The 23748-nt window shown below is 37.7% G+C and overlaps 2 protein-coding genes across 14 annotated transcripts in view; one reads left to right on the top strand and one right to left on the bottom strand.

Annotated features, from left to right (window-relative positions):
- The window catches only part of ACSS3 (acyl-CoA synthetase short chain family member 3), a 75044-nt gene extending 58767 nt beyond the window's left edge, over positions 1–16277 (top strand). For 3 of the 4 annotated variants that reach the window (XM_072345413.1, XM_072345439.1, XM_072345431.1), the window contains 6 exons: positions 1264–1327; positions 10033–10114; positions 11086–11208; positions 14140–14239; positions 14319–14494; positions 15374–16277. In XM_072345413.1, the coding sequence (XP_072201514.1) occupies positions 1264–1327; positions 10033–10114; positions 11086–11208; positions 14140–14239; positions 14319–14494; positions 15374–15448 (620 nt within the window). In that variant the 3' untranslated portion in view covers positions 15449–16277. Of the gene's footprint in view, positions 1–1263; positions 1328–10032; positions 10115–11085; positions 11209–14139; positions 14240–14318; positions 14495–15373 lie in introns of those variants that run through there. The other variant, XM_072345422.1, reaches the window with a different exon arrangement.
- A 1619-nt stretch (positions 16278–17896) lies between these two features.
- PPFIA2 (PTPRF interacting protein alpha 2) overlaps positions 17897–23748 on the bottom strand; it is a 286892-nt gene continuing 281040 nt past the window's right edge. For all 10 annotated transcript variants that reach the window (XM_072355420.1, XM_072355392.1, XM_072355401.1 and 7 more), the window contains 2 exons: positions 22698–22790; positions 17897–19376 (listed from right to left, as the gene is read on the bottom strand). In XM_072355420.1, coding sequence (XP_072211521.1) covers positions 22732–22790 — 59 coding nt within the window. In that variant the 3' untranslated portion in view covers positions 17897–19376; positions 22698–22731. The remainder of the gene's footprint in view (positions 19377–22697; positions 22791–23748) is intronic.

The following is a 23748-nucleotide window of genomic DNA, read 5'->3' on the forward strand; positions in this document are numbered from 1 at the left end:
CTCATTGAAGTGTTTCTTAGATTTCCATTCGTCCTTTTGATCTCCTACCCCTGTTACTCCTTCCGTCTTACTGAGTTGGTGTGACTGACTTGCCTTTGTTGATCTACTGAGCTCTTGCTTTCAAAGGGCTCTTCAGTTACTTAAAAAATACCATCCTCTGAAGGAGTGGCTTCAGCCAGAAATAGAACAATTACTGATATTTGGCTTTCTTTGGAGAGACAGATAAGAGATAACTCATAAAACTCTTAGCAAGGTTTTACTCAGAAGTCTGTCATCTTCCTCATTTTCTCTTTAACTTAATACAGAATGTAAGATTATTTGTATTAATTTAATTCCAGCTGAACATAGCTTTATTTGCTTGGGCAGACTTCAAAAAGCATTTTTAAAGTCCATGTCAGCTCAGTCTGTCAAAACCATTCCTCTCTGTTTTTCCATGGTTTAGTCATTTCACTTTAATTCCACTCATCTAGGCCAAGTTAATACTCTAGTTAAGAAATACCATAGCCCAGCTACCGTTCCTTCCTTATGATGCCCATGCCTTCAGATAGAATGGGTGGTTATGTTGGATTTTCCCAGATGGCTACACTGAGGAGGCTATTTCAGGTGTTTTTCCTCAGAAAACTACATACTCTCTACTGAGATATAATCTGAAGGTCATGGGTCAGTGTCATCCATCGAAGTCTTCTGTTCCAAGCACTGGATTTTCTGGTGTTTATCAGTGTTACCCTGCTGCACAGCTTTGTGTTATTCCCAAATTACCTTATGTCTTTGTGCTAGGCTAGAGTAACCCTTTTTGGTGGGGGAGAATCTTTTGGAGCCTGCAGAGAGCCTCTGAAAACCAGGCACATTTATTTATTGCTAATGACATTTCTCGCATTTGCTAGATGAGCTTCCAGTAATCTTAGTTATTATTTCTTACCCATCTTATCTGAACACTTTTTGCCCATATTTGTCATGTATCTGAAGGATCCTTCATTATATGCAAGCTTAGATTTTACAGTATGAAGGTGCATTTTACTTTCAGTTCAGTATTTTTCCTTTTTTGACTTTGTTCTGTGTCTACTCCCAGAACAGAAGTATTATTTAAAGCTTCTTGTACTTAAGGCTGAATGTTAATGTCATGAGATCATCCAGAATTGTACTCCTAAATTACTTAATACTTTTTGTTGCTTGGTTCTCAAGCGTGACATAAGTTGATACTCATAATGTAAAACTCTTTCCTCCACCTAACCTGAGTTGTCTTCCCATATTACTTTTTTACAGTGATGATTCTGGATGAAAATAAGGAACCAGTGAAGGCGAAGACTTTAGGAAATATTGTGGTAAAGTAAGCAAAGTATCTTACACTTAAGAGAATCTTCTTGGTTGAGGTGGTTGTCTTTTGACCAAAATTCATGTATTCAACAGTTACTGAAGTTTAAAGAGTTGAAAAGTCTATCTGTAATGTTAATTGCAAACAGCTGCAATGTTTAGTGTTAATTAATCTGGAAAAATTGCAGATGAAATGATGTAAGTGAATGAATGTGGTTTGTGGGGTTTTGTTTTGTTTTCCTTAAATTGCAGCAAAATTAACCATTTTCTTAATTAACAGACTGTTGGCACAGGATTAAGCATTGTTGTGGCAAGCACAATATTAAATTATTCCCTATAATTCTTTATCTTTCAGTTCAGGGAGATAATAGAGCAGTTGAGATTCACATGCTTTGGTGTACCTGTGTGATACTGTGTGCCCTTTCACTGCCTCCTAATCCCTGGTGACGGTGTTCTTAAAGAGAGAAGATGTTTCCTGGTCTCTGTAAAAAGAGCAAGATGTCTCTGGGAGCACTTTGCATAGAGCAGACAGTTCCACTGTGGCAGTGTTTGGACAGATTGCCTGTAGAAAAGATTCTAGCAAAAAAACAAGAAGGAGAAATAGAAACAAAACAAAAAAAACAACCAACAAACCTGTAGATACATCAGCCAGTGATTTATTTTTTTAGTGCAGTTTACCAGTCTTGTCAGATGAGTTCCATAAGATTTACTCTTTTCAAAGCACAACTTTTTAGGACCTTTTCTTAGATATGGGAGTTTCTGTTTAATAATGCTGTGAACATCAGTTACATTTCCTTTATTTACTTCTCCTCCCTGTTTCCAGAACCTTTCCATACATCTCTAAGACTCCAAAGGTTATTGCTTTCCACAGCGTGTGCCAGCTGTGTATTCTGAATGTTTCACATGTGTTTAAGCAAATAGGATTTTCCTCAACTGGGTAGCTACATTGTGATTAACATGTTAGCTCTGCCCTTCTGTTTTCAATCACAGAAAATACTTAAGTTTTGAAAATACATAAATGCCAGCAAATACAAGACCCAGGAGAAATGCATTAATCAGCTTCTGTTCTGGTAAAATTAATGTAATGTACTAACTCACATTCTTCGTGCTTGCTTAGATGAGTGGAAGAAGTAAAAAGGTAAACATTAAACCTCAGGGTGCTAAAGTTTTTTTCGGAAGCTAAAAACAGTGGGACAGATGTACCGATTCTGACGAGTGGTTAAGGAGAGAAGTTAACTGAGGGTTGAGGTAGTGGGCAAGTGAGCTGGAGATGAGATGCATGTATATACTACAAAGATTGGAGTATGCTGCAGAAGCACTGAAAAATGCAGGCTGTGTAGCTGCATGGTGCTTGCTTGGGAGCCTGAGTTTCTAGATTGAGGAGTTTGCTCAGCCATATTACTGTCTAATATAACTAGGCCACTGTGGAGGCTGAGGAGTATCACAGGAGGGGTTTTATTGCATGACACAGATGTATTTTCAGATGGAAGTTTATGCCCTGCCTAATTTTGAGCATTTTAGGCCTAGCCACCAGGACTCACAGACATATGTTAAAATGCACAGTCAATCTTTCCTGAATCAGCAGACTTAGATTTAGATGTCATTTTTCTTTGACACCCATAAGATGTGCATTCATTCCACTGTGGAGTATGAGTAATTTAAATTGCACAAGCCTTTAATAGACTGTGCTTTGCAGTGTCAGTAATCTAGGTCAGAGTGAAGGGCTATCTTCTGAAGCTCTTGTCTCTTTAGTGCCTTACTATTGCCATCATAAAACTTAGGTTTGTAATCGTCGGATACAGAAAGATATTTTAAAAGAAAAAGCTGTCACAAGCATTTAACTAGGATGGAGTAAATAAACTTGTAGATGTGCTTATGTTTCTCTGCTGACACAGAGCTTAGCTACCTGAAGCTAAGTGAAATAAATTCCATCCTTAGAAGCTCTGCTGAACGAGCTGAATTATGTCTACAAGCAGGTAGATCCATTTCTGAGTTGTAACTTGGTATTTATGTGCCTGTCAGAAGGGGATACTGCCACACGAGGAGATCCTATTGGGACTATTGCCAAGCTCTTAAAGTCAGGATTACCTTCCCTGACACTGCTCCATATTTAAACATTTTTCTTAGGGGATTAAAAATATGCTTATGATTTATTTATTTTTTTTTGTTATTGTTTTATCTTTCTTGGCATGGTTTTAGCTGCAGCCACACAAATCAAACCCGTTTTTAGGAGATGAATTGTCATCCTTCTTTCTGTTCCAGTGTTTTTTCTGACACCTTTCGAAACAGTTGAAAACAGGACAGATGCACTGAGAAGATCTAGAAGACCGATTCCAGATGTTTTATCACTTGCAATATTTGAACCTGCAGTTTGTTAACAGAAGTTGGTTTTAGAGTATTATGGTGTGCAGCATGTTAGTATTTTGTTCCAGGTTTCACTCTAACAAGTGACAATTTCCTGGCAGCGTTTATTCGTAAGAATCTGTGGTTGTTAAGTTAATCACAATACGTTTTCTATCTTCTGCTGCATCCAGCTGAATTTTTGTTTAGCATTATTTATTTATTTATTTATTTATTTATTTATTGTATTAGGGCTATTTTTCATAAAGCCCTCCTGCAAAAGAAGCTTTTATCCTCATCATTTCTTTGCAGACTTGTACTCACACTTTAAACAGTGGGTATGATCCTTGTTTCTACCAGGTTCTTCTTCTCACCTCAGGGTCCTCCCCATGTGTTCTGAAGGCAGCAAGGGAGTCAGGCTAGTTTTGGCTATTTCTCTGTCATATACTCAGCAGCAAAATACAGTTTACTGCTTTAGAAAGGAACAAGCTTGTACAAGTGTTCGCTTTATCTACAGCATACGTGAGCTGAGAAAATATTCTTCACTATTTCTTGGAGAGGAGTATGACCACACAGTACCTACAGCACAAGCTGTGCAAAAGTGGTATGATGCAGCTCCTGGTTATTTTTAGCTCAGTATAACTGCTGGTAAGGACTGTTGGGGGCTGCCTGAAGCCTGCAGTGCTCGTAAGTATAGTATTTAAAATGCTTGTTCTTGCAATGAAGGCTTAAAAATACATCCTGCAAGAGTCGAATAGTTTAGGAGGATAATTCTCATTACTCTGTTTCCCTGCTCCAAGTGTATTACCTTCTTTAGTCATACTCACTTGATGATTTTTTCATGTAATCATCATCAGCGTGTCCTTTGGAAAGATTTTTTTACTGATGAGAATGCACATAGAGGCTAATGTACATGGACAGTGCGATAACATTTCGACTTCACAATTCTTGCAGGATAATGTAATCAAATGCAGTATCAGAAAATTTATGATGGAAGGAGAAGAGAAAATGAAGGCTACTGCAGCTTATAAAGATGATTTTGTATGAAGTGATCTTAAATGCACTTTTTCTTTTTTGCTTTTTGCTGGAATCTTCGAACATGACGGATAGTTAGCCTAGAACTTATTCTGAAGTAAAAATGGTAGCTGTAACGGCTTCTGTATCCTTTAGTAGGACCAGCCTAATTTAGTGGCACTCTTCTGCTTGTGTTGTTCCGACCTGCCTATAACTAGTACATGCCTGAAATGTTTTTGTGTTTGTGTGTGTTCATTTGTGTAATCATGATAAGCAATGAGAACTTTCCCTGTTGTCTGTTTGTGAGAAATGTTAGCATGAAGAAATACCATTCAAATTTCAGTGCCTTGGAAACCTCTTTTACATTATGAGGTTCATAAATTCATTATGTTTATTTAATGAGACAGTGGTCAGCTTTGTCTCATTTCCTAACGTTATGTCCATCCACAACAGGTAGAGGACTACATTTGCCGTAAACTCATTCTATCCTGAAAGTAATGACTACAAGTAAATTTCCCTCTAGATCCTTCCAGGAGTGCCTGTAAACGTGTTACGCTTCCTCTAGTGTTTGTGTAGTTAATTTTGTGCCACTACAACAGAGTTTTTTGCAATATATATTTTAAAAAGTAGTTTTACCATTCTCCACAGAAACAGGTGAGAATTTCTGTCCCATATTCACACAGATGAGAGATGCTGTAGTTGCACTGTGCAGTAATTCTGTTTTTTCAAGAATTTAGGATTGGCATAGGAAGAGGAAAGACAATGATAATGTTCTGTCAGTGGTTGCCGTGATTCAAGTGATGATCCACCCCACTATATACAATCACACAAAGGTTTATATAGAATGCTGTATGAGGATAACACGTAGACAGGGTTTTGTAAAGGATAGGTCATGGTAAATGTACAGCTTTGTACAATATTAGATTTTGTGTTGGCTGGATAGAACGATGGCAAATAACAAAGATATTATTCTGTAGTGGAAAAGATGATCAGTATTAGGCAACACGTTCACAGTTTCACAGTTTGTAGTACTGTGTTCAAACTTTATACGGTGTTTGCCGAGCAAACAGTTGGATGTTCAGAAAAAAGCTTACGCATGTAATATTTCTCATAATGCGTTTAAAAAAAAATCAGTATTGCTGTGGAAGTGTGTTGCAGCAACAAGCAGCCTGAAGCCAGGAAAGTACTCATAAAGATGCACAGTAGAAATGTGCTAACTGAAAGAGATTAAAGGAAAGAAAAGAGTAAGGAAGAACATGTAATCTTTCACAGCACACTGTGGTACCTCAGTATTCCATTACAGATAATGAAGAAAAACCTTTTAATACTTGATGGGGAACATTTCAGTATTCTAGCTTGGGATTAGCCCATGGGAAATGCTACACTTCCTGCTTGTGCTATTCCCCATCCCAAGAAATAATGGAGGCCAAGGAGGCAATGGCAGTGTTTTTAGACAGTGAAAGAGAAATTCCATCCGAAGTGAAGAGAGAGATAAGACCTTAACTGAGAAGACAGATAGATACATTTATGCTTGAATTTGATCTAATGATAAAAAATGATGCTCATTATTCTGAGATTTCTTTATATGGATGTAGTAATCCTCCAAATTGAAATATTTGAACACACTGAGAAACATTTATCTTCCTCATGAACGACTGCTTGAGTGTCTGAAAGTGATTAAGTGATTAAGCAGTACCACCATTGCTTGAGCTGTCATTTTTTTTTGTAGTTCTGTTGACATAGTCTTCTCTTTTGGAACCTGTATTTTAACTTTTCCTATTGATTTTTTTTTTTATTATTATTTTTCCATATAAAATACCCAGTTATTGTAGAAAAGTGTAAAGAAAGAGCGTCATCCTACATAGACCCCTTCAGTCCATTTTTGTGGTTAACACCTGAGAACAGTTTGCTGTATTTTAAAATCAAGGAATGTACCCTAGAAAACAATAGCTTTCTAATTAGGTTCTTGTATTAGAGTAGACGTACCTCTGAATATGGAAGGTCTTCGAAGGAAGGTAGCTGGTAGTGAACACAATCCTTTGTTATTCAGTATGGAAACTGAAAAGGAGCTGATAACATCTGTGGATGTGATATTAGTAAAGTAACTAATGCATTATTTTGCAGTTCCGGTTCTGATGTTGTTTTGCAAAAAGACTGCTGAGAAGCTGGGTTTTAGAAAAATATGAATACTTGAATATAATTCATCCAAGATCTCTCTGCCAGCTCACCACATTTTTTTTATCAGCTTTGTCTTTTCCTTTTACACTTTATGTGGGAGCATTTTTCCAAAACTGAGCTGAATACCTGTGGGTAACATTCAAACATTTTGAACTCTTTCCAGGCACTTCAGTATATATATATATATGCATAATGTTTTCCCTTTTCCTCACTAACTTGTAGGTTTTTTTCCTCCTAAATCCATGCTGAAACCAACTACCATCTGTGACCCTTTTCAGCTAAGGGAGTATTTCATGCAGACTGGTAAATAAATGTTCAAGATCTTCTCTTCTTCTACCCTTCTCCACAAATGTTCTAGTACTATTATTCCCCATATCTGAAAAAGCTTCAAGATTGGAGGTGGTTTTCAAACTTAGTATCAAGGATTTTTTGGAAGAGTAACATTTACACACAGCATTACATAAATGCTGATTAATAATACAGTCAAGATGACTTAGCTCCACTCACTGGCTGAATTCTTTTAACAGTGGCGTACCGTTGCTTTGACTGGCTGTAATGAACAGCCTGTAACTGCCATTGTCTACCATACTATAAAGGGATGTCTTTTTTCTGAATCTCAGCAAGGTTGTGTCCCTAATAGTTTTGACTTTCTTTTGTACATTTCAAAATCTGTTTTTCTATTAAAAGAACTTTTTGAGTGCTGCAAGTATTTTTTTTCTTTTTCCACCAACAAAAAGTCTTGCAACATTTTGCCACGTGGCATCCTGAAATGACATGATGCATACAGCCAGTTGTTTCTGAGCTAAGTTAGAGGTTCATCTCTGCAAGGTCAGCTGCTGCTGTATGAAAAGCAAATGAACTGTGAAACAATGCTTAAAACGCATGCAAGCGTGTGCCATGGAACCATTGCTTGGGAATTATTTTGCCTGAAAGATGGATGCACACAAGATGGCATTTGGGTTTTGCCTAGGAGATGGAATGCAGTTCGAACTACAAATAGTGTTTTATAAAAAGCAGTGAAGGAGCATTTTCAGATTGTGTGTTTTCTGCTGTAGAGATACCTGTGGTAGAGATACCTGTGGTAGAGATACCTGTGGTAGAGATACCTGTGGTAGTCCCTATTTTATTTTTCCTGCTTCTCAGGATGCACCGATCATTGCGTTTTTCCTTAATGCAAACCAACCAAGCAATGGTGATGGGAGCAGGGATTATATTTTTGGTGATGCATTCCTTTTGGAATGAATTTAATTGCAGAAAGCAAAATGTTTTTTCTCATTTCAGCAGTAAAATTCTTTCTTCTGAATGAATGAATACCAACTGAAAATCACTGTGTAGGGCTGTGGAGAAATGAAGGATTTTATCAACATAAATTACCATTTCTCTCTTATCACAGGAATGTTTCAGACTTAAATAAAGTTCAAAATTTGTAATGACTGAAGCTTCTAAGAATTGCTATGCAACCTATAACCAGGCAGCAATCATTGTAATTATCATTCTCTCATGGGTGTTCTTGAATGTGAACAAGAGATTTTTATTTTAAACTCATATGTGTACAAACACAGGAACTGTTATATCACTTTTCTATTTCATTTATTTATTTATTTGAGGCACATGCTGTGTCATGTTTGTGTATCGTAAGGATGCCTACTTAAAAGGGTGCTTCAGGTCGGCTAGTGCATTTCTACCAGATGGGCAGAAACCACCAGCCCTCCTGAAAACAGGGTGCCTAACCAGGAAGTGTCTGGCCTTTCTAGCCTTGCCTTAACCATACTTTTAGCGAATGTGACTTAAAATAGCCAGAATTCTCATAGATAATAGTAGCACTCACAGTAGAACAGTCTATTGTGCTGCCTAAACTGAATTAAGCTTAAGATACCTGTGATTGTAGAAGTCATGAATTTGAATCGTTGCTATGTGATGTGGCCTTTTCAGCATAGTTCACACTATTTATACCTTACTTAGGTAGAAATATATAAAACTTATAAAAAATATTGTTACAGTTTTAATGTTAGAAATGCATCTTACATAGTTGGAAGCACCTGTTCCTGCGACCCAGACATCACAGAAGACTTGTAATGATATCAGTGTTGCTGCAGGACTGAGAAGTGCTTCATTGCTGGAGAGTGTTGCCTTTTGGGGTCATAGAGACACTATCAGCATGAAAAATAAAATGCCCCTGGATAAAGATTTGCTTGTTAGGCAACCTGGAAAATGCAGGCATATGCATTTTCTAGAAGGCATTTAGAATTTTACCTATATAAATATGCTTTCTGGCATCATCATGCTAATACTAGGGTTAAGCTGTGTAAAGTTTGTGAATGTTATATGTCTGAATAGGTATCTCTTAGGACTGAATACAGTTTACTTGAACTGCCTTTAAAAATGAGAGAGAAAAATGACATCCTTTATTTTCTGAGACTTCTGTATCTTCTCCATCTGGCAGAAGCAATGTGAAATGTTCTGTCTTTTGTCATGCCCCTAGCTTTGACTGAGGAGTGAATATATAGTATGTATTGAAAACTCAGCTAATAAATCATTACAGAATTTTTAAATTTCACTACTTCTATATGTATTTATTTATATACCTATTTATATTTTAAAAAAGAATCCAGTCATCTTAGACTGATTTGAAATTGATTTATTTTTTTTTAACAGTACACTTCAAAGAACTCCTCAAGTAACTCTGATGGAATAACGCACAGCTAGAAGAAGGGAAATATTTTGTTTCAGATTACTGTGGTCAAAGTCAAACTATATCTTTTTACAGAAACTGAAGATGAATATACCTGATAATTTGCGTGACTATACATGAGTTTGTTATGCTTTAGAGCAAGAGAGATACCTATAATGAAGTTGTCTGAATCGTAGCACATATGCACACATTTCTGACAGATACTTAAATTTGTTGAAATGTTGAATGCTGGTAGTGTTTATAGTATAGTATATAGTGTTTGCTAGACCAAGCATCATTTTGCTGGATGTTAGAGATGCTAATGCTATCTACAAGTTTTGATTTAGATACAGTTTAATGCTATCCTGTTAGTATTGTATGGTGAGTGTTTTTTGAATAATTTGTTGATCTCATTCCTTCTCAGGGATTATTTATCTCAATGTAATTATGAGCAGAGAGCAGGAGCTGTACTTGTTGGATGTGTTTCTAACCGTTTTACCTGATCTTTTCAATTTAAGGTTACCTTTGCCTCCTGGAGCATTCTCAGGACTTTGGGAAAACCAGGAAGCATTCCACAAGTTGTATTTCCAGAAATTTCCAGTAAGAATTACAAAATGAGTTGTGTAAACTTTTGGTAATCTTGCAGCACTGAATGACATGAAGTTTCAATTAGATAACTAAAAAGTAAAAAAAAAAAAGTAAAATATTATGTCTTTGGTACACTTCTTACAGTATTGGGAACATTTCAGGGTAAACATTTCTTCATGCTTACTCCAGCCTTTGGGGACACTGAATTTTTTCAGATCTGAAAAAAAAAAAAAAAAAAAGAAGAAGTAAGCATGAAGTTTCCAAATCTAAAAGTTGTTTTATGTCATTTGATCTAAAAACATTACCACATCTGCAATCTTAGTCTAGAATAGCTTCAGATATCTTTCTACTGTTGACATGCAGCTGTTCTAATTTAGTGTAAGTCCAAAATACGCACTTGCCTGTAATGTGTATAAATACATAGGAGGCTCCTTACTGAATATCTCACGTCAGATGAAGTATCTAAGAACTTGTCCCCTTTCCACGTAGAAATTGATAGACCGGTATAGATAGGCTGACCAGAATGGAAAGTTTGGTCCAATAAAAGCAAATGAGTGACTCAAGCAGGCAGATTATTTTCTTTATACTGGCCTGTTGACGGTATACAGCAAACAGGAGTATCTTTAGGGTCTGTCTGACATCTGTCATTGTGTTGTAACAATTCTACTCTTGTGTAGATTCAGGCAGTGTCCTTCTCTAAGCTGTCAGGGATCAAAGGAGGCAGAGTGGAAAAAGTTCAGATTTATGTACTCCATTTTCTGTTCTGTCTTAATAAAGGCTGCAAAACTTCTGGAAAGGAGCGCCAAGGTATACGATAACATAACAGTGGTGAAAAATAACACAGAATTAAATCTTTCAGGCATCAGCAGCTTACTTTGTTTGACACAATCAGTCATTTGCTGGCTTCATGGGAAATAGATGGCTCTTCTTACTAGTACATTCTAAGGTTGTTTTTGTTGTTGTTGTTGCTGTGTTGTGTTTAGGGATATTATGATACTATGGATGCAGGCTATATGGATGAAGATGGCTATTTATATGTCCTGTCTCGAGCTGATGATGTGATCAATGTTGCGGGACACAGAATTTCAGCAGGTGCAATTGAAGAGGTGAGCACTTCCTGGTAATATTATAGAAGAGTGAAAGATGCAAAAAGTAAGCCAAGTTATGGAGAAGGAAAATTTCAGAGAAATCACTCTTCTTTCTGCTTGTTTTAAATGTTTTAAATGTTTGGTGTTGTCTGAATTCTTCTAACACAGACAAACATTTGCTGGTTTTTCTTCATTTGAAAACCTTCCTTCTCTGCTCCTTGAGATGTTTTTTGCATCAGTCTTATTGCATGAGTAGTGCTAATGTACAATGGAAATTTCTGTTAAATCCCACTGATAAATTAAAAATCATTAATGCAATACCCATGCAACTATCTGAATTTCAGGTCTTTTTTCACTTCCCTCTTCACAAGCGCTGTGATTGCTATTTCCAAATGATACAGCAGTTGTTTATTCAGGGGGGCTAGGAAAAGGTGTGCTGGCCATGTACAAGGAAAAATCCTTTTTTAAAACTCTGTATTTGACTGTTCACTGAATCACAAACTAGTTTGTTGTTTGCTTGGTTTTTGTTTTGCTTTCTGATACTGGTTTTAGCAATATATTAATTATTACATTGTTATGTCTTGGCAACTGTAGTGGTTTGGTTTTTTTTAAGACCAGATGAATATAGTCAAAACAAATTCTAATAAAAGCAGACAGTGCTTCAAAGAATCAGTCAGCCAGAGTTGAACCAGCTGCAGTGCTGATATGGGCCTGTGAAGACAGAAAGATGGCTTTCAGTCTGCTTAAACTTATTTCCCTTTGAAGTGAGCTTTTTGTGTTGCTCTTGAACAATGGGGAATCTCATCCCTATCCATTACTGCTCTGTTGCTCGAGGGTATTGTTTCCTAGCTTCAGGCCAGATCTGAAGCTGTACAAGGAACCAAATTATCTTCTCATTAGTGTCATCTTTGTATCTGAAACTAGTCCCCAGGTAAGCATAGCTGTTTTTTCCCTGTTAGTTACAGCTCTCCCCTGAAACGGTGCTTCATCACTACAGAATTCTGGATGCTTTTCTTTTGTCTTTTGAACAAAGGTAAAAAAAATATAAAATAGCATTGTTAGTACATTCACAGTGAATTGCTGGTTAACTGGAAAAACATTAACAAGAATACAGTTAGCTTTTCAGTAAGATCAGTAAATACAGAATTGGAGGTTTAGTGAACAGTCTTCTAATTGTCATTCACCTTGTTGGGCAAATGTATTATATGCGTTTACATTATAGCTGCATTACAATCTTAACAAGTATATCCTTAGTGCTTTGGCGAAGAATTTCAGCTTCACTATGTTTCGAACAATTAATTTCTTTATCTGTTAATATCACTGGAGCTCCATCTTTACTGAGATGTGGTAATTCTACTGGTAACCTTGCCAGTCATTGAATGTTTGCTACTGTGGTAACTTTAGCTTGTGTTGATCCATCCATCGTGTCTGTACATCTGTGATTCCAAGCTTAGCTTGACAACTTTCTGAATATACCCAAATGAAGTCTTGTCTGTCCAATGCAACAGATGTAAAGTTGAGGAATTTAGCATGAAAAGTTCCCTTTTCTGACAGTGGGATTTGACTGCTGCTGCATTAGAAGTCCCTTGTGCCCAGTAATTGTGTTGAAAGAATGCTCCTTCATTTCATCTTACTTGTCACCTAAAAATTGTTTACTGGTGCCAGTTTTGTTCTCTGTTCATTGTTTCAGCCTGTCTTAAAAAATTGATATTTTTTAAGTTAGCATTTACACGTCCAGTCATATGAAATTACCTGTCCCAGTGTCAACAGCATATTGATGGGATTTTTTGATAGACCAGCAAAGGAAATTAATATAGATCTTAACAGTCTACTTTCCTACAATTCACTGAAAAGTAGATGAAATGTAGTTTCATCTTTTTCTTTCTTTCTTAGTTATGTGGTAGTCAGGTTGCAATAGGCAGGATCAAGAAGTCAGAGTAGAAAAAGAATAGGTATTTAAAGCACAAAATTGAATGCTTTGTGGATTAGAGGTAGCCCAGGCTCATAGGTTTATGTCATGCAGTGAAATATCACTGAGATTAGGAGTTGCATGAAGAAGCTTGGTGCTTTGGAAGAGGATTCTCAGTTACTGGTGTCCTGAGTCCTGCTTAGCCCCTAACTTAGTTACACACATCTCAGTATCCATTGAGACATCTTGGTGATTTTCTTTCAGGAAGTAGGAATCTCAGCTGGCTAATTGAAAACAAAAGAGTAGCTCTCAGTCTTTGTTCTGAAAATAGTTCTAGATAGTGGCGCTGCTGCCCACCACTTGTGTAATTACATGCACATGTGGTAGGAAAGAGGAGGCTTTGGTTTAATTCCTTTCTTTGTCTATGAAGGTTGAGACCTCACGTTTCCAGGCAGATCAACTGAGCGCTAAGTTAGCAGCAAGCTGACCTAGGGCTTGTATTTGGCTTTAGTTGAAACTGTCTTAATGAAGCAAAGAACTGAAAAGGTACAAGGCATCAAAGAGGATGAGCCAAAGCGAATACAACTCCATAGGCCTGCAATAGGAGACCTCCTGAGGTTTTAGTTCTTAACTCCACAGCATCCATAATGTTGGACTAACGTGTTTTTTTTTTCCAGCAAACAGCACTCTAACAAAAACCTGGATGTAACAGTCTTGTTTTCCCAAAACTATAAGGATACACTTTTGCTTTGTTCAAGCCTAGATTATTTCTTGATTCTGTGATTCTGCATTTGTATCTTACGCTGCCAATGTTTTTATTTTTTTAAATTTGTTTGAAGAATACACATCAGCACCTATGAAAGTATTCACACATGCATTTGCAGTGTGTGTAATTAGAGTCCTGAAGTGTACTGACTAAATAATTACTGGTGCCAATATTTAATCACTAAGTCTATTTTTATGTCCCTCCTTGTGGAATTTCTTCACTGAAATGCTCAGATTATTATTAATCTAGTTTAGTTTTGTTTTCTGTCCCTCAGTGTGTTCTCCGCCATCATGCTGTAGCAGACTGTGCTGTTGTAGGCCAGGAGGATGCCTTAAAAGGTCACATTCCCTTTGCGCTGTGCGTGCTGAGACATGGTGAGAGATGATTCCTACTGGTGTTACTAAAACCTGCAGGAGTCCTAGAATAATTAAAGGACGTGAACTTCTTCACTAGATATAAAGACAGAAGAGAAGAAGATTTTGGAAGATATCGTTGAGCAAGTTCGAAATAACATTGGCCCTGTGGCAGCTTTCCAGAAGGGGGTGTTTGTGAAACAGCTACCAAAAACACGTTCTGGCAAGATACCACGTTCAGCTCTTTCTGCACTGGTCAGTGGAAAGCCATATAAGGTAAGTGGGGGCTGTAGGCTTGAATGAATTAGGCACTTGTGCGGATCCAAAGACACCTCAGCATGGTTTTGATTCTCTAGACCATACTAGAACTGGTCAGTGACTTCAGATACTATATTGTGTTCTACTCTGTTTTACTTAGAATCATAGAATCATAGAATTACCCAGGTTGGAAAAGACCTTGAAGATCATCAAGTCCAACCGCAGCCTAACCAGTACCCCATCTCTAAAAAAAAAAAACAAAAAAAAAACCTCTGCTAAATCATATCCCTGAGTACCACATCCAAACAGCTCTTAAACACATCCAGGGATGGCGAATCAACCACCTCCCTGGGGAGCCTATTCCAGTACCTAACCACCCTTTCTGTAAAGAAGTTCTTTCTAATATCCAACCTAAACTTGCCCTGGCGCAACTTGAGGCCATTTCCCCTCGTCCTGTCACTTGTCACTAGTGAGAAGAGTCCTGCCCCACTCTCACTGTAAGAACCTTTCAGGTACTGGAAGATGGCAATAAGGTCTCCCCTCAGCCTCCTCTTCCTCAGACTAAACAGCCCCAGCTTCCTTAGTCTCTCCTCGTAGGGCTGATTCTCCAAGCCCTTCACGAGCCTCGTTGCCCTTCTCTGGACCTGCTCCAGTACTTCCATATCTTTCTTGTGCTGAGGTGCCCAAAACTGGACACAGTACTCGAGGTGAGGCCTCACCAATGCCGAGTACAGGAGTACTTATAAGATTTTCATGTTCCAGAGCTTTCCAGATAATTTTCTCCTGGCTGTTTTTGAAGGCTAATGTAGAAGATAATGAAATTCTAAAATAAAATTGATTTACTGTTGAAGGACATCAGTCTATTATGACATGCTTTTGCATATTCTTCATTTTCAGATAACGCCAACCATTGAAGATGCTAGTGTGTTTAAACACATAGAAGAAGTGCTGAAGAACAAGCAAATGGAATAATGGGCCAGTAAAAGCATCTGTTACTGAAATATGCAAGGACTTTCTATGAGGAAATGCATATTTTAATGACTAATAATGATAATGATTGGGAATACTTTTTTAAACTGTTTTCTACAGATACCGTGTTCTTTTACCATACTGTCATAGTTAATGAAGCGTACTGAAGTCTGTGTGTTGTCATTGTATGCTGGATATTAAGATTGCTAAGAATTTTAAGTAGAATTCATACATTTCTCTAGCCTTCAAAGGAGTCACTGTATTACTGTGATAGAATCGTGGAATCACAGAACAGCTTGGGTTGGAAAGGACTTCCAAATATCGTTGCATCCAACCATTCATAGGAAAAGGGTACCTAGGAGAGATTATCTAGGATGCTGCTGAATTGTATCTTGACAGCCTCCAATAGTGTGGATTCTGCTATACCTGTTATTGCATAATGATACCAGTAACTCAAATTTGATTAAACATCTTTCAGGTAAGACTCAAATTGAAGACAGCTGTAAGCAGAAATCCTAATGTGAAAGTCACTACAGACAAAACTTGTCTTCACTTAAAAATCAGAAGCCTTGTGCCTTTTAAATTTTTATGAGCTTTTTTTAATTAGTTTTCTAGATTCTACTGATTCTTTTTTTTCCAAAGACTTTCTGTTAGAAATTAGATTCTCCTAAATGTTTTGTTAGTGACTTTTTGAAATGTCTTTTTTTTTAAAAAATGTAGAATAATAGATGATTTCTGACTTTCAAGTTTGTTAAATTAAATCTCAATTTATCTGTGGTGGTGTTGAATGGAAAATGTGTATTTTAAATAAATGCAGGCATTTATGCTTTGGATTATTATTATTATTATTTTAATAATTTTGTTGTGGTGGCTCTTATTGCTCTTAGGATAAGTACAACCAGGATGTGCTTTCAGGCATAATTAGATGTTTCAGGCTTGCTGGTGTATATATAGCTAAGAAATTTAGCAAATACAGGTACTAGGCAGCCCATTTGTGATGATGTATCTTCAAGGTTCTCAGCACACCAGGAGATGGAGGATGCATGCTCTAAATGCATTAATTCTCAAGCTGCAGTTTTTAACTGAAGAAGAAATGTAAAAATCCTTGTAAAAATACATGAAATACGTGTAAGAACAAATGAAAAGTCTAAAAGCAGTTATTCATATTCAGCATTGCTTTTCAGAGGAATAAACATCAAACAGATGCCAAGTTTAGAAGCTGTGAGCAGATTTTAAGACCTTTTTATTTTCTCTGGAAATCTTTCAAGATCAAGGCTGAAAAGGAGGAGAGGGGCAGAGTTGTCAGGTGCACTGACTGCTCCTGCCCTGCTCACGCAGATGATTCCAGAAATACTAAATGATTTCTTCGACGATATTTAGAAAACCCAGATACAGAGCAGCAACAATGCACTATGGAAAAACATTCTTTTTCTTTCCCAGAGGAGCTTTTTTTATTATGAGCAACTGTGATTGCAGAATGTTTTGCTTACAGGTTTGGGCTTGTGCCTGGCTGGGGAAAGGGAAAGAGGTGGTTATTCCTGTGCGTGGGTCTGTTGCTGCCCAGCAACATGGTTTTATAAACAAGGAAGAACAATTGCATTTAACAAGCGATAGGAGATTACTTTCTTCTTAATTTTGTATTTATAGAGAAGAAACACATGAGTAGATCTGAATAGCCAGGGATTTGGATGGAAGAGATTGGCACAATTGTTATTCACTAGTTGTGGATTGGAGCCATGTAGACAATGTTTAGCATAGCCGTAATCCTAACTGTTGGGAGCAGAGCCTTGGCTCAGACAGGGGAGTCAGGGGTTTTTATGTGCTAGCCTTGGATCAAAACTGGACTTCATAAGAGTTCTTTTTTTTAAATAATGTGTTTTTAAATATTCTGGTCTGTTGTTTTTTTTCCCACTGTGGATGTGAGTTGGGGTTACTTCTAGGCAGTATGCCTCGAGCTTCTGTTCCAAGAGCTCGCTCATTCCTTTTGTAACATATCCCATTTCCCTCTGTGCCCCCACCCTGAATTGGTGTGTGGGCTGAGGAAAGAAATACTGGAAAATTGGAACTGGACTTCAAATAGCGAATTGTATTCAGATGATACTGCAACCACTTCCAGTGGTGTCTGCATTGCTTTACTTTTTAGCGTTCTGGAGCAAAGTAGGTCGAAGGAGAGCTGATGTAAGGAGCATCAGCAACACTGAATAAGCCCAGGGAATTGTATGTAGAGGAGCCGTGTCCCTGTACAGCTGTGTTCTATCCAAAGCCATCCTATCAGCCACATCATTAAGCTCTGTGCTCCCTCTCGTGGCAGATTCTGGCCAGTAAATTCACTGTAATTCATACCTGTTAGTCGCAAAATGTGCTTAGGCTTTGTTAGCTACAAGAAGTATGTGGCATCCAAACTATTTTAATGCGACTGTGTACCAAGTTTAATAGACTTATAAACACAAATAGCACTGAATTCTTTTTTATTGACATTGGGGGAGAAAAATCTTTCACCATCTGATTGACTGAAGTTTGCCAAATGAAAATAGACAAAACAAATGTTTATGTACGTGCAAACATTGCAGATCAAACTGCTAAAAGAAATAACTAAAAGACAGGTCTTGAGCTAAGATCAAGCAGCAGAAAAATAGCAAATAGGTAAATGACTATTAAGTAGGTCTTACTTTGAAACTTCCCATTTAAACAAAGAATAAACAACAATAACACCACCAAATAAAGCCACAGCAGGTAATAGTTGCTCTTCTAAACTTTTATACACTATATATTAATCACTCTGTCTTTCAGTTATTTCCTCTGATAAAACAGACTTCGGTGAAGTCTCAGCAAGGCCATCTTGGCTAAAAGCGTAACATTAGACAGGAGCCTGTCTAATGCCCTGTTGTGATGAAGAAATTGTGGGGTTTAGCTTCTCTTTCATTTTCTTCATGGAATATGTTCAGAAACTTGAGAATCTCATTCTGTGCAATTACTAGTTTTAATTTTCCAATGCTGGCTGGTGTCTGAAGATCCTGGAACGAAAAGGTGGCTCTTGGTAAAGCAAGATTCTTCTTGGTCCGCAGGTAACATAGAAGAAAGTTTTTGGTTTTCATATAAATCACGTTTATTAAATTCCCTTTTTTTTTTTTTTTTTTTTTTTTTCCTTTTTTCTTTTTTTTTTTCTGTAAACAGTTCTGGGTTTATGTGTGTGTCTTTAAGAGGTGAGCCATCATGGTGCTTCTCTGTGGGTATTTGACATTTTCATTCTGTCTTTAGAGGTCCATTTTGGCTCCAGTTCCAGGTTATGTCATTCTATTATACATCATCAGAGGCAGGTGTTCAGCTTGAAATACTGACAGATTTTTCAGTAGGAACATGTTGAAGCTTCTAACTCTGCTAAACATATTTGTTTGACTTTTACAATCCAAAAACCGTAAAAATGGTGGAATGGAAAGATACAAACAGTATTATTGACACTGTATTGTCAAATGTTTGCACTGAGACCCCATGTACCATAGATTTTATTTTTAAAAAATCATATTTATAACCATTTACATAAGACTTACACATTTTAAAAGAAATACATACACAGTAAATACGTAATGTCTAATATTTTACATTAAAACAGATGGAACAATGTAAAAATGAGAGGCTTCATTTGATAAAAGCTTTGGATGTGTACTACTGCCAAATTTCTGATGACAGAAATGCTGAGAGGAAAAGGGGGAGGTTGTTTTGTTCTTCTCTTAGCTTGTTTTTTTTTTAAGCAATTTAGACTTTTCATTATTAGTATTCTTGTTTTAAATTAACCAATATGTGAAAAGAACGTCAGATCTGTGAAACTTCGTTTTCTCTTCCCTATTACCCTGTTCTTGCAGAGAGTTTTAATGTTCTTTTTTCCTAAGTAGTGGTAGTGCACTTCAGGTAAAGTAGAAGAAAGAGATGACATCTAAAGGAAAAAATAAAGAAGCATTAATTAGCGAAGTTCTGTCATGGCAGTTTGGTTTAGGACACAATGACACTAGGTAAGCTGTTGCACGTTTTACTGAAACTTCTGAGGGAAACGTATTTGTTTTTCCATTTCGGATCTATAACATAAATCTATTAAGTGTTTTAATATTTTCCTGATACACACTAATGCTTGATCAAAACAAACTCCCATACTTGCTCACTTCATCGCTGTTTATTTTGATTTTTTGATGTTATGATTCACTGCTGGTGGTTGGGGTTCCCTACTTCTGTAGGCCTTTGACTGTTTGGTCCAAAGCTGAACGTAGCCAGTTAAGCATACAGACTTTTTTTCATAGAATTGGTAAGGTTGGAAAAGACCTCTGCAGTATTTAATCCAGCTATCTGCCTACCACCAGTATTGCCCACTAAACCACGTCCCTTTTTGATGTACTCCGTGCTTCTCCTTGCTCACTGCAACTTGACATTTACCTTTTTGACCCTCGTGATTTCTTTGCTATGGACCAGCTATTTCCAGATTATCGATAACATCTTTTTGGAACTCTTCTTCTCCATCCGTCTTTACAAATTCTCTTTGGAATCCTTCACTGATGAAGTACACAGTTGATTTTACCAAATCCCCCAACATTTGGTCAGAATAAACATGAAACTGTGGTATGCTCTTTGCACCAGCCTGTGGCAGTGAAACTGTCCTGAATTAAGCCATTGGTTTTGGTGATGACAAGTATTTTATAAGGCAGAAATGCAGGGAAAGCTGCTCAGTGTGACTGCCGAATCCACTGCCTGTGAACCTGGCTTCCAGGTGCTCTGCTGGGTAACAGCCACGACAGCAGGAGTTGCACCATCCCATATGCACTATTGAACTTCTGTGCAAGATGAAATGGCTTGGCACCGGTAGTCCCAAATGTACTTAAATTCATGATCTTAAGAGTATACTCAAACTGGGCCATGTACAATATGTTCATTTAACTGTTCTGACTCAGTTCTGTTTTGTGGCAGCTCATCATGGTGGTTTCAACAAACGTTTAAAAAAATACCTGAAGTACAACTTGAAGGCATGAGGATTTAACCCATTGTGAAGAAACACCCAGAGGAAACTGGATGATTGTACCTGCTTGGTATTGTTGGCATAAACTGTTTGGAAATCTGAGGCTGTGACATGTTCTGTGAGAAATGTGGGTAGCAGAGTGCAAGAATTCTGCGGTCTGCTGTCATCACAGAACATCTCATTTGTTCCACGTGCAACCTATTTACAGCTCTCTGTTCAGGCTGCTTTTCATATGCATAGAGCTCGTTACTATTTTAATAATAGACTTGTATTGCTGTATTGTGCAACAGCTCATGCAGTTACCCAACTCCTCTGCTGCCTACTTAGAAACAGTCACGTGTGCAAATAGTTCAGTGACTGCAGTAACATGGTTACTGATGTATTTTAGGCAAGGTGTTCCAAGCCTGGGTCTCAGTCTGACTTGGATCTGAAAATTTTCAAGAGAGATTATAATGAAGGATTTTTGTGTGAGCATCGATCAGTTCCTTCCGTGAAGAAGCTGAGACTCAGGAAACTTGATCCCAGAATCCTGAAAACTCTTCTGCAATCCCTTTCAGACAAACTCAGCGTGTTTTCATGTTTTCATGCCTGATATAATAATGAAGAGAATCTTTTTCCTGCATCATTTTTATATATTTACTGAAATCCAAAACAAGTTTTACTTGGTACTGAATGCTGGTGGCAGTTTGGAATTGCATTGATGAACGGTGCATACACTGAGTTCTAGTTTATGCCACCTTGTTGCTTCTCTAAAAGCACTCTGCAGTAAGTCAAAAGAAACAGCATACATTCATTCAGTCATTCTTATGTAAAAGCCTTTACGACTTAGATCAGATCTGATACACTGATAAAGCTCTTGCCAGTTTAAGATTAGTATGCTATTCTCAGCACAGTGGACAAGCTACAAGCACCGGTGTGATTTATATCAAAGCACCGGTGTGATTTATATCACTGATACCTGAATCAGGTGAAACACTTTAAACTGCTCCTATAGAAATGGAAGTTCATTTGTATAGCTTGTATAACTTTGTAAACGTGTTTGTTTCTTCTGCTAAATGACAGTTTTGGACACCTAAAATCTCCTGGGATCTATGAAGTGAGGCTGATGTCATCAGCAGAATCCTGAGCAATATGCATTTCCCATCGGTAACATTTGCTGTTCCTTAGTGGTCTTTGAATATGCCCAGGATCAGTAAAGTTGTGGTGGCCCCAAGCCTCTCCTGCTTGAAGATCTTAAAAAACAAAGACTTTGTTGGGAAAATTAAGAACAGAAATTCCTTTCTTGCAGATCCTGGCATGTTTTGTCTTGCCTATGGTGGGTAACCGCTATCAGAACATTTTCAGTGCCTTGGTGGGGTTTTGGTGCTGTCCAAATGCACTTTCCAACTCCCCTGAGTAACTGAATGGGGGAAAAAAATGATATGTTACTGAGAAAATATTAGCATGAAATGGTGCCATATTGATGAATGTGCTCATCGTGTTAAGTGCTTTTGTTTGTTTGTTTGGAAAACTTGTGAAGCAGCAGCAAAATTTTTCTGCAGAACTTAGGCAGGAAATCTGTCATTCATAGCCATATTTAAAAGAGACGTGGTGGAAAGTGCAACATGAGCTGCGCCACGAGATTCGATGTAAAGTTGCATCCAGCTCAGTGTCCTCTCTGTACTGCTGGTCAGTTCTGAATGATTTGGGAACTGAGAATATCTCCTGTTGATAATTTTGGATGATTTTCTGCATAGGGAAAGTTTTGCCCTATTTTTATTCAGCTGTGCAATGTTCTAAATGGAGCCATATCTCTCATTAAAAGAAGAAAAAAACAAACAAAAAACAACTACATCTCATCAGCTTTACTAGATTGTTTTCCTTTCTTTTCCCAGATCCTGGAAGAACTATTTCAGATTTGCACGAAGGCAGTGCAGTCCCTGTGCCTTCTGCTTCTCTGTTCTAGCTTAGAAAGCACACTTGTTATGCTTGGCAAGCCATCACCTGAAGAGAAGTCATCTGGAAACTGCTGTCTTATCTGCTAAGGTGGTACCAGCAGAGAGAACCTGCTGCTGGAGGTAGGGAAAGGAGTGGTGCAGTGTCTCCAGGACTCCGCTTGAGACTGTTGGTTTAATCACATGACCACTTCAGTGGCTCTCAGTGGCTCTGAGTTAGGTCCTCTGCTCCTTGCTGCCTCTTGCTTGAATAGTGTTAAAGAGCAATGGGTGCAGTGAACATAAAGAGGTTCCACGATGGCCCCTGTTGAATACTCACAGCAATTCAGTGCTGGCGTCTTTGCTAGGCCTTGTCAGCATGAGTATGTGCGAACTGTTGAGCTGTCTAACCTCTGCAGTCGTGATGAAGCAACTGCAAATTGCAAGAAAAAAAACAAACCAGAACCTCTTTAGAATCATGAGTAAAATAAATAATTCTGTTTCCCACTTGAAGGATGACTATTAAATTACTCTGTGACTTTCTGTGACACTGTCTGGGCGTGGTCTAGTGCAGAACTCATCCAGACTCTCTTAATATCTACTGTTGAATCTGTATTCCTTAAGTAAGTAAGTACAGCTTAAACTTAATTTTGAATTTATTTAGTTAGAAGTCCTTATAATGTATTTGCCCTGGTGTTAAAATACCAGAGAGTTCTCAGTGGTGGGTGATAGGAAGCCAAATCCTAGATGAAGATGTAGGTCTCAAAGCTACCCACATTTTAGGTGTGCCAGGTTCTGTATCCAGCTCAGTAATAAACTGACTGGAAGACCAGAGTTAAATCAGGTGGGTCACTCAGTTTCCCGTCTGTCTTAGTGCCCCATCTGTAAAATGGGAATAGTACCTTCTGTTTATAGCAAGGCTAAAAGACAAAGTCTATGAAAGCCTATAAGGGTCTTGTCTACTACAGAAAGTGGAAGTGCCCTGGGAGTTTGCACCTTTCTTTGTGCGTGGAATTTGCCTTGGAATGGATTCTTGTTGTACAGCTTCAACATTACCAGAAAGTGCAGGATTAAAAGCAAAGCGTGCACATGAGCAGTGGAGTCAATGAATACAGTGATGCAATCAGTAAATTATTCCACCTGTAACTGCAATAATAAAGAAATATTTTTAAAAGGTGAGGAACTTTAATGGAATTTAGATGTTTGGATTTTCATACCAAATTCATTAAAGATTACAAAATGTAATCACCGCAGTGTATTACATTACTGTAAGACAAACCTGCTTGTAGACTTAAATTATCACGTGAGGAAATAAAGAGCTTTGTTGGGAATGGGACAGCTCTTCTCAGAACTTCAGACAGGTGCATTTGCGTGGTTTTTACTGTTCATAT

The sequence above is a fragment of the Excalfactoria chinensis genome, chromosome 1, assembly GCF_039878825.1.
Source record: "Excalfactoria chinensis isolate bCotChi1 chromosome 1, bCotChi1.hap2, whole genome shotgun sequence".
In the NCBI taxonomy this organism is placed as follows: domain Eukaryota; kingdom Metazoa; phylum Chordata; class Aves; order Galliformes; family Phasianidae; genus Excalfactoria; species Excalfactoria chinensis.